The sequence below is a fragment of the Lipotes vexillifer genome, unplaced genomic scaffold (genome assembly GCF_000442215.2).
Source record: "Lipotes vexillifer unplaced genomic scaffold, Lipotes_vexillifer_v1.1 scaffold1122, whole genome shotgun sequence".
Classification (NCBI taxonomy): Eukaryota; Metazoa; Chordata; class Mammalia; order Artiodactyla; family Lipotidae; genus Lipotes; species Lipotes vexillifer.
The window spans coordinates 2122071-2135981 of NW_006798649.1; the positions used below are offsets into that span (position 1 = coordinate 2122071).

A 13911-nucleotide genomic window follows, 5' to 3' on the forward strand; every position below is an offset into this window, starting at 1 on the left:
TAGTTGTTACCCAGCATGTGTCCCAGCTAAATAAAATCATAGCTGATTCATGTCTGAAGGTGCTCCGGGGGTACAGCATAATGATTAAGAACAGGAGCTCTGGAGTCAGTCTGTCTGTCTGAATCAGGCCACACCTCTGACTGGTTATGTCACTTTAGACAAGCTTCTTAACCTCTTTATGCCTCACCTGTCTTATCAGTAAAAAAGAAATAATAATGATACCTACCTCTCATGGGTTCCTTGTGTGGAATAAGTGAATTAAATGTGTAAAGCACTTACTGGTACATGGTAAGCATACAATAAATGTTACCTCTTATACTCTATACTTTTATGTTTTTAGGTAAGAAAAGTGGGTACAGTAAGAAATATTTTTCTCTATATTTTTAGGTAAGAAGTGTGGCTAAAATTAAAAATTAAAGGAAGGCTGATCATCTTTAGAACAAAACTTTATTTACAAAACTGTAACTTGGTCTGTTTTGGTATTACTATTGACAAAATGCCTTTGGCTAAAATATTAGTTAAGGCGATACATTGATTTTTAGCTTTTCATAAAACAAGAATCCAACACTATCCCAGTTTCTTATTCCTGTGTGGCTCTGAATGCAGATAAACAAAACAAAACAAAGCAAAACAAAATTTTAAAAACCTCCTTTGTAATGTACAATGGCTTAAGCAAACCACTTCTTTAAATTTTTTCTATTTAAGGGTTAGGACTGAGACTACTCATCTAAAATTTGCTATTCACAGAGAAAGCCCTGGAGAATGGGAAAACTTAAAGATGGAGGTTATCTGGCTTTCAAAATACAATATCCGTATGACTTTAGAAGAATGTAAATAAATAATATTAGTAAACAGTATATATTGATAATTTCCTGGCAAATTCATTTATCTAGCATCATGCTGAGGAATCAAGAGGATTTCTCCATACATTCACAAAGTCTTGTTCCATATTAACATAGTTATCACCAATGTAACATATGATAACCAGTACCCATGGAAACCTAACAGCCTATTTTTACAAAGTCCCTGTTAAGTTTTAATTCCCAGCTGTGCTTCATACATATATACATGCTTATATGCGTGGTTATGCGCATAGATTTATGCATGGATATAAGCATGGTGATATATGTGTGGATACTAATGCCCCTTATTCAAATGTAAAATTAACAGCATCTGGCATCTAGTTGTAAGAAAACCGTCCCCAGATTGGGAGATAGTTGAGTGACACATGAAAGATTCTTCTTCTATCTGAATTTAAGAGTACACCTATACTGGGAAGAGGGATGGAGAGAGGAAGGGTAGAAGTAGAAGCAGAAGTAGAAGAAAAGGACTACATTGGTTCAATAAACTCAGGTAATTAATTTGATACAGAAAATAAATAAATCAACAAATGCCCCATTTTTGTTTTCCAAAAAAATAAATCACTGGCAAATCCTTACTAACAATTTTTGAATTGGTCCATTAATATATTTTTTACATAGGAAAAAGTTTAAATATTATATATATTATAATTCTATTCATCTAATACACTCCTCTGCTGAGATATCTGACATGTCTTCATCTGTACTCTCTTCTACCTCTGGCAAGTTGCCCCAAAGTAGGAAGTTTACACCTGAAAAGAAAAGCTCATAAAATTATTTGGTGCTGACTACTGTTACAACTCAGAACATGATATATAAAACCTTATATGTTAACATTCTTATATCAAATCATAGTGTTAGCAGTTAAGAGAAAAGCTATTAAAGAATGAACCACAAATAACATGATCGATACCTAGGTATCAAAATTATCCAACATCTAGAATACAATCATTCTTTAAACACTTTTAATTAAGGGCTTGAACTCTAGAATCCTGGAATTCAAAAAGATCTCAGGAGTCCATTTCCTCAAACCTTGCCTCCAGTTACATTATGCTATAATCACTTTACACTGAGAATTTTCAAATCTATTTTAATGTTTTTTGTTTTTTTTTTTTTTTTTTCCGGTACGTGGGCCTCTCACTGTTGTGGCCTCTCCCATTGTGGAGCACAGGCTCCGGACGCGCAGGCTCAGTGGCCATGGCTCACGAGCCCAGCCGCTGCGTGGCATGTGGGATCTTCCTGGACTGGGGCACGAACCTGTGTACCCTGCATCGGCAGGCAGACTCTCAACCACTGCACCACCCGGGAAGCCCTATTTTAATGAGTTTTAAGAATGGAGATCTCACAACATCTTTTTAGATTACATTTCTCTTGGAGGGTGCATGGGAAAGGCCTGAATAAGTCTCCTCATCTCCTCAACAAGTATGGAAGTCACTGGTGCCTTTCTTCTGGTTAAAAAAAGCAGGGTTTTGGAGCCAGTTATAATATAAACAATAATCCTTGATATACATGGGTTTTAGGCTAGAGGCCGTCAAGGTAAAACTATAAACTTTAGGACCAGGTTGTAGCTGTCAGTACAATAAACAAAACGACAGTCTAAAGCCTCATTATGAAAGAACAGTCAAATATCATATTAAAGAATCCAGCACTGGTATACGATACAAGACCACATATATGGTAGGGGATAATAAGATGGTTTATTATGGGCACGTACTATATTATAACTTGAAAGCACTGAATTGAAAAATAATACCATTTTAATTGACCTCTTGGAGAGTCAATAAGAAAGCAAATCTCAAGCTGTCCAGTTGTCAGTGTGGGCACAGGGAAGACTCAGCAACTCTGGGTATCCACTCCACACATACTAAGATAGTGGTCACATGATGGAATAGAATGAGCCAGGGTTTGGAGATTTGGTTTGAATCCAATTTCCACCACTAACAGTACACCATGGATGTTTTTACTACTTTTACTACAAATGTATATAACCACAGGCAATATATATTACTGTTTTGTGTATATAAATTTTTATAGTATGCTATTATATGTATCTCTTCTAATTTGCTTTTTTCATTCAACATTGTTTTTGAGATTTGCCTGTCCATATGTGTAGATTTAGCTCATTTCTTATTTCTGTTGGGCATTCCATTCTGTGAATTAAAAACAAAAAAACAATATATATCTTAAATATGGCCCATCACTCATCCTTTCCTCTAACTGCCTATTTTGCACAGGTGCCCAAGGAGACATGTATAAGGATGCACACTGTTGCATTATTAAAATAGCGGAAACAATGAACCGTCTCTCTTGGGTGAGATACTGGAGTTTAATCAGGCAAGAAATTAGCATCTATTTGATGCATATTGATGTCTATCATATTATTTTTTGTAATTTTTTTGTATGTTTGAATTGTTTTCAATAAAAAACACTTCTTTTCCCCGGAGAATGGATGATGTTCTGCTTTTGAAGAGATGACAGGATAGTAAGGAATCATTAGGCAGAAATCTAAGGGAGAATTAGAACCCATAAAGGTGAATGGAGAGCTGAAGATAACTTTCCTTTGAGGGCATTTGCCAGTCCCACGGAATCTGAATGGAGGTTTCCCAAGCCTCCATAGGAGAGTCTCAGGAAAGGTCTACACGTGAAGGCTAACCTAGAACATAGACTTCCTGGGGCCCTTTCAGTCTAAACATTATAGAATTTTATAAAGCTTGTGTACATATTACTTTGATGCTGCTGATTCAGGTGATTCAAGTACAGTTCCAATGCCATGAGAATTCCTGTTTTATATGAAGCATCTAGAAAAATCTTCCTTCAAATCATAATATTAGGGTTACAAAGGAGAAGTTTGATATTTTTGGAGTCGATACTCAGAGACATGAGTGGCTCGGCACAATTGGTTCAAAGGAGAAAAAATAAACTAAGAGACTGGATCTGACAGAAGCAGCACCTTCCTTTCTCTGTTAAGAAGGGAGGAAGGAAATCCTGGGATACATCTGTTTCTCATGGATTAGATTCAGTGCAAATGGAAGAATGCTGGGCTTTTATCTTTGAAAAATTGACCAATATTAAAAAGTAAATCAAAATTGAAAAACCTCCGCCCTGTGTTTTGAATTCTATGAAGCAGGAAAAATAGTATCAAAGCAGAAACTTCCTTTAATGTGCCCCACGAGCAACACAAATATAAAACCGGAGGCCTAAATTAGGAAGCTATATCTCACTTAGGGGGGGTTCAGGTAAGTCCTTGCTCAAAAATGGCCTTCTTAACATACTAGAGTATTAAATTAAGGCCTCCAAATGATGGGTTGAAAGCCACAACTGAACGCCAGGTGATTAAAAAAAAAAGTTAGAGTCTATAAAAACCCAAGCATAATTGGAGGGTTTAAAGACACTGACAACCTAGCTTACAACTCATGATCTCTTAGTCTGTGAAGGCAAATCATACTTCAAAAAAAGAAGTATATTTTAAGTTCTGAAGAAGACTAAGACATACATTTAAAAACCTGAGAATGTTAGTGCCAACTTGGATTGTCAAGTTCTTTAAACTTATTCTGTATACTAAAGTTCTGTAAACTTTAGTTCCCTAAAAAAGTCCCACTAAAAGTTAACTTTGTATTAAAGTCAACTTTGTATTCTGTGTAAGCAGATATTAGACATTGAGAACATGTGTCCTATAACAAAACTCAAAGGCTCCAGACAATATAAAATGTATTATGTAAATATCTTTTAAGAATAGGTTGTGTATTTTTCTACTAAATAATCAGTAAAACATACTGGTATTAAATATTTCCCTTGTCTGAAATTTCATAATTAATTAATATAGATGTCAAAATGGCTATTTTTATCCTGAAGCAACATTACCAAGTACAGAGGTTACCTAGTTTTTCTTCCTCCCAGCTCCCCATGACCCTAGCCTCCCCTCCTCCCTTTTCTTACACACACACACACATACACTCACACAGACCCATACACACAATTGACTATCAAATCTAAATTATTCCAAAATTCACTGGAGCCATATTATATATCAAGGCAGAAATTTAGAGCAATTAAAATATTAATTTTAAAAGGCCAAGAAATCCAGCCAAGTTTGAGGCTCCTAAATATGAAGATGGAAATAGAAATGCAATGAATTTTGGCTAGTAGTTTCTGTAAGTAAATGTTTGGGATAAAAGGATCGAAGTTTCACTCTAGTGGATCCAACCCAGGTGAGAAAGTCTCAGAGGGGATCCTGAAATGATCTATGGAGAGGTTCACTGGAGTCTTGGTAGACAAAAGTTAGAGGAATGTCTGAGTCTGTTGTTTCTTACCAGTAGAGTCTAGTCTGTTAATACCATAAACTGCCTGGCTGTGAAACATCCAAAAGTGTCCATTGTTGCAGGAAAGAAGGCAGGAACAACATGGAACAATCACATGATAACCTACAATGTTCCCACTAAAAAGAGAAAGTAAATATTATTAGATACAAGGTAATATCTGACCATGTAAGCATTTTCATGTGCTAATGTAAACAGACAGACCATATAAAGATCTCATTTTCTCCTAACAACCTCCACTGCTGGGATCTTTGGGATGGGAGTTACTCTGATAATGGTTACAGTTCTACTGCCAAGTGGGAAAATAGTCTTTAAGTGAAATAAGAGTAACATATTCTCTGTTTCTTTGCTAGTATTGTTTATGCATTCCCCCTTCAGAAGCTAGTTTCTAAATGCCATAAGGTTGTGATTTGTCCAAAATTGATGGGCTGTATAGACAAAATACATTAAATAAACTCAGACCTGTGGATAAAAGGTTTTTGCTCTCCCCAGGACTGTTGCAAGTTGGGTTCTTATATGTTTCAGGTCCATGCCAGCACCTAAAAACTGTTTCAACAGATGGAGGAGTAGGAAGACAGCATGAGCCCATGAAAACCGAACACAAGCTGGCTGATCTAATTTTAGTCTCAGTGTTTTTGAAGGAATTCAGAAATGAAGCAAATCCATAGCTTCTAGAGAAAGTTGCAAAAGTTTTTACTGTCTCCAGGGTTATCCTTCTGATTAGAAATAACTCACTCTTCCATAGGTTTTTTCCCTATCTGGTCACTATTAAATAGAATGAATATACAGGGAACATTTTAGCTAGAAGTTTTTTTGTTTTTGTTTTTAATGACCACATGAACTGCTTACACCTTGAGTTGTAAAAATTCCTATTTATAGCTTGTTCCTCCCCTGTGAGATGTGAGTCAGTCATTTTTGTGAGGCCCTACAAAAAATACTATAAAAGGTACCAGCCCACCTAAAACATGTCTTCTAATCATAATCGTCTTGAAAGGCAAACAAATGAAAGAAAAAGATGTTCTTGGATTAGGACTGACAGTTATTTATAAGGCTATATTGTAAGAATAAATTCTACGGCTTTAATTACCACCTGTATTCATTCATTCATTCACTCATTCAGCTAATGTTTACAGAGCATCTGCTATGTGTCAGGTACTGTTCTAGGTGCTAGGAATAAAGTCCTTGTTCTCATGGAGCTTTCTAGTAGGGACACCTCAGATCATTTTGCTCCCTTGTTAAAACTCCTTCAATAGCTTTCCACTGGCCAAAAATGAAAACCCAAAGACCCTTCCTACCAAGGTTTAGATCTGTGCTATCCAAAACATGGCTATTGAGTACTTGAAATTTGGCTAGCCTGAATTGAAATGTGTTGGAAGTATAAAAATACACTAGATTTCAAAGACTAAGAATAAAAAATAAGAATGCAAAATATTTCATTAATAATTTTTTATGTTGGTTATATGTTGAAATGACAATTTTTTGAATCTATTAGATTAAGTAAAATATACAATTAAAATTAATTTCACCTGTTTCACCTGTTTCTTTTCACTTTGTAAAATGTAGTTGCTGGAAATTTTTAAATTACATATGTGGCTTGCACACATCTATTGGATGGCGCTGCTCTAGATTATCTGGGTTCTGACTGCATCACTAATCTACCCATACTACTCTCACCTGATGTTCACAATCTCTCAGCCACACTGGCCATTGTCTTTTCTATTCCTTGAACGTGTTCTTCTTTGCCTTGCGTTCTCTGCCCTGGCAGTTCCCTCTGCCTAGAACATTCTTCCTCTGGCTCCTCTCTATCTCATCCTTTAGGATTCAACTCCAGTGTTACCTTCTCATGAGGAGGCTTCCCTGACCATGCTATCTAAAATACCTCTTATCATTCTCTCAAGCTCTATTATTCTCTGTCATTTATTATTATTATTTCCTTTGGAGTACTTCCCACCCTATTCAAGATCTTATTTATTTAAATATCTTACTGATCGATTGTCTTCCTACTGGAATATAACGTCCAAAGGTCTATGACTTTGTCTTCTTTATTGCCGGATTTCCAGCCTCTATAACAATGACTCGCATATGGTAGGACCTCTGAGTTGTACTTTATAGTTTACCAAGTCTTTTAACATTCATAATTCACTTGATCTTTACAACAACTCTGTAAGGTAAACACAAAAGATATTTTAATTTCTATCTTAAGAAGATACCTATCTATCTTAAGAAGATACCTGTCTTCTTAAGATATAAATTAAATAAGGAAACAGAGTTTCAGAGGTTTAGAGATTTAAGAAGTTTACTCAAGATAACAAGAGAATAAGGGTAGGGCCAGGCAGGGCTCAAGCCTGATTTTTATGACTGTAAATCCAAGCGTTTTTTTTTTTTCCCCTCTAAACTATATTGCCATTTTCTGAAAGTTAAAGCAGATATTTGCTAATGCACTTTGAAAAACTGTAAAATCACATACAAAGGTAAAGTGTCATAAGACCTTTTTGAAAAACAGTTCTAAGTAACAAATGGTTTTTCAACGGTTCATTCCATAGGTGATAACCAGTGCTCGATGCAGCCCACTGAACCTTTCTCTGTGCTTCGGTGTCAATATCCATCTCCCAAACCCAGGGCTATTTGGAATATTGCCACACATTACCATTTTAAACATGCGATGTCCTTCAGTTTACATTTGCAAATTTCAGTGAAATAGCATCTTCCAATGAAGTCCACTGCACTGGAGAGGGAAAAGTATAGAGATAGTCAAATGTACTGTTAAAAAAATGTTGTGCAAAACACATAACATAAAATTTACTAATTTAACCTTTTTTTTTTTTTTTTTTTTTTGCGGTATGTGGGCCTCTCACTGTTGTGGCCTCTCCCATTGCAGAGCACAGGCTCCGATGTGCAGGCTCAGAGGCCATGGCTCATGGGCCCAGCCGCTCCGTGGCATGTGGGATCTTCCCGGACTGGGGCACGAACCTGTGTCCCCTGCATCGGCAGGCGGACTCTCAACCACTGCGCCACCAGGGAAGCCCTAGTTTAACCATTTTTAAGTGGACAGTTCATAAGTGTTAAGTGTATTCATATTTTTTGTGCAGCAAATCTACAGGCCTTTTTCATCTTGCAAAACTGAAAGTCTATACCCATTAAATAACAACTCCCCATTTCCCTCTTCCCCCAGCCCCTGGCAACCACTACTTTCTGTTTCTATGAATCTGACTACTTTAGATACCACAGATAAGTGGAATAATACAGTATTTGTCTTTTTGTGACTGGCTTATTTCACTTAGCATAATGTCCTCAAGGTCCATCCATGTTATAGCATGTGACAGGCAGGATATCATTCCTTTTTAAGGCTGGATAATATTTCATTACATGCATGTATCACATTTTGTTTATTCATTCATCTGTTGATAGACATTTGGGCTGCCTCTACCTCTTGGTTATTGTGAATAATGCTGCTAAGAACATGGGTGTGCAAATACTTCTTCTAGATCTTACATTAAATTCTTTTCGATATATACCCAAAAGTGGTATTGCTGGATCATATGGTAATTCTATTTTCAATTTTTTTGAGGAACCGCCACGCTATTTTCCATAGTAGTGGTACCATTTTACATTTCCACCGACAGTGCACAGGGTTCCATTTTTCCATACCCTTGCCACAAAATGTACTTTTGATTATGATTTAGCATGAATTTTGTAGACTCAAAGAGCTGCAAGAGACTCTAAAAGAAACTGTAAGAGAAAGTTAGTATATTTTGTAAGGGTAAGTTAATATTTGTGAGCTCACTATAAATATGACAAATCTTCTATTCAAAAAATCTTATGTGTTCATTGATTCATATACATCTTAGCACATTAATCCATCACTATTATAACCCCTACATGGAAGAGAAGACAAGAGGAAAGACCTGATTGTACTCCAGACTCTGGTCTAACCTTTAACAATCACATATCTGAGCTCTCCTTATGACTATTTTATACTTACCATAGCTATTGCAAAGACGAATGGGTTAATATTTAAAACTGTTGTTTCTGTATGTGCTACTAAAAAGAAAAGGCACTAGACAATAAATCATAGAAACTTTGCAGTAGTAGGTTCTAGATTTATTGTCTAGTGCTTTTTCTTTTTGCAACACATACACACGCACAGAGGTACTTGTAATAGCCCATTTATCTTTGCAATAAATGAAGGCCTTTGGCTTTGCCATTAGGCATGACTACACTTAAACCAATGAAGATAAGATTTCAAGGGAGGAAGAGTCACAGCTTTGAGTATATTTAATTTTTTAAAAAGTTTCTATCATTATCATGAAATTCATTTTAAAGTAGTCTGATTATTAGTGTGCCTTCTCTGGCTCTGTGTCCAAAGAACAGCTGTCCATGTGCATTTTGGATAATTTCTCTTTCACTTTAATGATAAAGTTTCAATAAAGAGCAAAATCTTGAAAAGCATGTAAAGGCACATATATGTTGACTATAGAAAGAGAAAGTACCTTTAAGAGCTAGAAAAAGGTATATTTGAGTCAAATAAAATGGCTATTTTTCCAAATAGGAAGCAAATTCTTAAGGACTCTACACCTAAAAGTGGGTAGTGACTGAAAAGAGAATTTAAAAGGATTTGAGTAGGCAAACCAATGCATAATATCTAAAATAAGCTTTATGGGTGACAGGGATTATTTGAGGGCTAAGTCCTGTTTCATCCCATAAAAATATATATGTCTCTCTCAGAAAGAGAGAGACAGGGAGATGATAAGAAAAGAATACTGAATTAGGTGGACAACGGATCTGAATCAGCATGCCAATTGCAAAAAATGGTAGAAAGCTAAGGAATGTTTTTTTGGAGTAAAACTTTAGGAACAAACATCAAAAACACTTAAATGACCTCTCTTCTCCAACAGTACAGAAAATCTTGCTTCAATTACCTACCGTCTCAGTCATGGACTTGATCCAGTGAGAGGAAGGTTTGTCAGGGTACAGTAGCCAGGGATTCAACTGAAGGGACCACATGACTATAACTGAACTAGAAGCATTACATCACGACTGACCACTCTGGCTAAACCACCGAGTTTGTCCAGACAGTCTTCCCCCTTAGTTAAACTCCAGGGGGATCATCAGACTGTTGGGAGTGGCTGGAACACCAAAATGATAACATCCTTGTTGACTCCCAGAGGTTCAAGCCATACACTTTTCCCATCTAGTTAAAGGCTACCGTTGCCCGCCACTAGCATGACTTACTTGGTAGGAGGGATGTCTGTAGAGAAAAGGTCTATTTCAGTGTCAGCCAGCAAAACAGCCTTCATTCCCCTAGAGCTGAGCACTTGTTTACAGAATTTGCAACACAGGATGGACACGCGCCGGTCATTGAAACTACAGCTGCTCGTAGACATGGCGTCCGGGGAAGGATGAGGTGTGGGATTTTGAAAATAGAGCAATACCCTCCCTAGTTTGATTCTCCCAGGCGAAAAATCAAATTGCGAGGCCTCGATCTTTTCTAAGCCCGAAAATTGAGAAGGAAATGAGTTCTTTTCTGTTTTCCCGTGGGGGGGTAAAAGTAGTAATTTATTGAGTAGAAACCGGGGAAAAGCAGCAACCTTGGCTTTCTCTTTAACTTTCGGGGAAGGGAGAGGAGTTTGAAGTGGGGAGGAGGCAGGCTGCAAGGTGCCTCGGGAACTTCTCTAGTTTTCCCTTTCTCCAGTCTGAAGGATCCTCTACTCTTAAGCTCCTGCTCCTTTTGCAATTCCCTTAGCTTCTCCCGTACAGGCTCTTTTATCTAAAGCTTCCCCCTTAAGCCCCTCCCTCGGAGCGCTCCAATTCCTCTCTCGGGTCGCGGGCTAAGCGTCCCTACCCACGCGTCCTCTTTGGAAATCTTTCTCCTCTCCCCAGGATTCAGAAATCCCCTCAGCTTTTCCCACCGGGCAATCCCGGGTGTTCCTTAATCCTCCCGCGACCCTCCTCCGCTCTGCTCTTTCGCAGGCCGCCTGCTTCACTTCTCTCCTGGCAGTCCCCAGCCCTCAGCGTGCGGGCTCTCGCGTCGTTCCTCTCGCGACTCCCTCCCCTCAGCTTTCCCTCGTGCCCCGCGCCGTTCCCTCAAGTCTTTCCCGAGCTGCCGCTCCAGAGCTCACGGTGGTGCTGGTGGGGAGGGGCAGAGGTCGCTTTGGGGGCTCCGTTGGCGTTGGTGTCTCTGCCACTGAACACGTCGTTTTTTGCTCCCTCTTCCGCTCTTTGCCTTTCCAACCGGCTGTCAGTTTGAATTGCCAGCGCTGCGCACCCATTGGGAGAACTAGAGTTCGTCCACGTCCCGCATTGGAAGACTCGGGAGCCTGCCCCTGGCGGGATCTTAGTGGCCAGGAGATCTACGCCCCGCCCCAGTAACGGTGCCTAGATAAATTCGGCTTGCTGGTTGGTCGAGATTTGCCCCTCCTCCGATCTCATTGGTCAGCTCCGCGAGGTTTGGGCGAACCCTACTCCCGCCCCAGTGAAAGCAGCAAGGCACGCCCTTCGCGCTTCTCATTGGAAGACGTTCTACAGTCCCCGGAGTTCTCTACTCTGTATTGGCTAAAATTCTCCGCAACGCCCCTCCTCACTACCCCGGTCCAATTGGTCATGCCTTCTCTCAGAAGTATGTGTTTGGCTGTTGGTTCTATCTTAATCCCGCCCATCAGTTCTACTTTGGGGTTCGGCAGCCCGGGGAGGAGCTTACTCTGTGACCACGCCTCGGTTGTGCTAGTCACACCTCCAAGTTTCGCCAGCCCCTCCTCCTCATTCCTAGCCTCTTGGGATCACCTATTCCTATTGGCTACAGGGCCCATCGGTCGATAGAAAGTGGGCGGTGATTGGCAAGGGGGTGGACTCTGCTTCCCGGCGGGGTCCTGCGGAGTTGGCGGAGGCTCCTCAGGGGACTGGGGGACCGATCTGCGTAGACGCGGGTGGCGGGGAAGAGAGGGGAGGAGAGCTCTGAGTGGGAAGCGGAGCCGGGGGCCCGGGACCCGTCGCGTCAGAGCCAGGTAAAGGCTCCTTCCCTCTCCCCTTTCTTCTTCCCCGCCGCGGAGCTGGAGCCCTGACTGAACAAATCCGGGCAGAGGCGGGAAGGAGAGGGCGCGGATGCTGCTTTCGGCGTCGCCTTAGCGTTGCCGCCCGAAATCCTTCAGACCGCCTCCTTCCTGACCCACTCCCAATCTCCCAGTACAGCTCAAATACTTCTTTAGGACTGCATCTCCGCCCTTTACCGTATTGCCTGGGACTCTGCCTTGGCTCACATGCCGCCGCGCAGTCTGCACCCAGCCCCCTCCCCAAGTCCTCTGCACACTGGCAGCCTTGGTCCACCTTCGGGCAACCGTCGTTGGCATCACCCGTAACAATCGGCTGCTCTCTTTCTCTGTCTCCAAGTCCTGGCAGACAGTCGGGTTACAGCCCTGGACCCAGAAGGATGGGTGTTCCGCACTGCTTCCGGGGCTCTTCCCCTGCCCCAGCCCCCGGCGCGCCCGGAATGGCTCCTCTTCACGCACTCCCGTTCCCATACCTATATCTGGGTCCCCAAAGTTGCTAATATCCTAGTACTCCATGTAACATCGCGGCCCACGATAGTCTCCTAACTTCCCCCTCACCCCCAGGGTAATCCTCCCTTTGCCCTCTCCTCGCCTATCAAGCGTGTGCAGAAGCTCCAGTTATCCCCGGTTCCCGTGCAGCCTCAGGACCCCACCTCTCACCCCCCTCCCCGCTTCCTGCCTGTCTGAACCACCACGCCGCTCCTGCCCCTGTTCCTCCCTCGGTGCGGCCCTTTCTCCAGGCGCGGGAAGTGGGAGACTCCCGGCGCGGAAAGGGAAAGGGGCGGCCAAGGAGGGAGGGTCGCCGCTGCGGCGCGTTCGGGAGCGAGACGCTCGGCTCTGCACTCCCGTCCCAATCCCTCCCACCTCCTGGGCCTAGGTTGGAGCGGGATCTCCTCGGGTACCTCCTGGTGTGAGGAGTCGGGACTGCGACCCTCAACGACCTTCCCCCAACCCCCAGCCGGGGATTGGGTGCGGTATCTGGGATCTCTGGGCTTGGGTGACCAATTGGGGATGGCCTGAGAGGCGGTGGCTGCCTTCCTCCCCCCCTTGACAAGGAGAATCTGTCCATCAACTTCTTGGGTAGTTAAAACAATAAGTTTGTAAATTGTATAGAAAGTGTGGGTGGAAGCACCGCCCCCGCCCCCCGCAGCTGTTAGGAGCCCCCCCCCCCGCCCCCCCCCCCGCCTTCCCGGTTTTCCCGAATCCGACCCTTGCCTCTAACCCGTTTCCTGCTTCTGCCGACCACATTGTTTTCCTGGATGTGTCCCGTGCCGAGCAGGCTTTTTCCTGCAGATCACTCCCCCCTCACCCCCCAACATTTTGCTGCCAAGAGAAGCTAGCAACCAAAAACAAAACAACTGGGAGGAGGGGCGCAGGGGAAGAAAAGTTGTGCCCGGGTGACTTGTCCCTCCCTGGCTTTGATCCCCTTTTAAGTCAAGGGAGTTGCCCCAGCTGGGGGTCGGGGGCCGTATCAGAGGCAGGGCCAGGAGGGTTCCCTCCGGTAGCCGCTGCCCAGCGCTGGCAAGGTTCGGGAGGTCGCCGAGGTGCCGCAGTCCCCGCCCGGAGCCCCGCGTTCCCGCCGCTAGTCCCCACCCCAAGCCCTCGAAGGCGGCTGCTCCAAAGTGTTTTCTTTCAGCCTTAAAACAAAATCCGGAGGGAGCTTCCTTCCTCCCCACCTCGCTGCTCCGGGCT

The 13911-nt window shown here is 42.1% G+C and overlaps 1 protein-coding gene across 1 annotated transcript; it reads right to left on the bottom strand.

Annotated features, from left to right (window-relative positions):
- Positions 1 to 433: 433 nt before the first annotated feature.
- Positions 434 to 11129, bottom strand: FAM72A (family with sequence similarity 72 member A). Its single transcript, XM_007470699.1, has 4 exons — positions 10409 to 11129; positions 7824 to 7901; positions 5171 to 5295; positions 434 to 1612 (listed from the first exon to the last, which is right to left on the bottom strand). Exons 1-4 carry the CDS (start codon positions 10558 to 10560, stop codon positions 1518 to 1520), a joined length of 450 nt encoding a protein of 149 aa, XP_007470761.1. The 5' UTR covers positions 10561 to 11129; the 3' UTR covers positions 434 to 1517.
- Positions 11130 to 13911: the final 2782 nt, after the last annotated feature.

Bases quoted from the DNA above. Each gene is read 5' to 3' on its own strand.
- FAM72A (XM_007470699.1), bottom strand. From the start codon at position 10,560: ATGTCTACGAGCAGCTGTAGTTTCAATGACCGGCGCGTGTCCATCCTG. The intron at 5,296-7,823 runs GTAATGTGTGGC...TTCTCTTTTTAG, and splicing joins GACATCGCATGTTTAAAATG to TGGGAACATTGTAGGTTATC. The intron at 1,613-5,170 runs GTAAGAAACAAC...TTTTCTTTTCAG, and splicing joins TAACAGACTAGACTCTACTG to GTGTAAACTTCCTACTTTGG.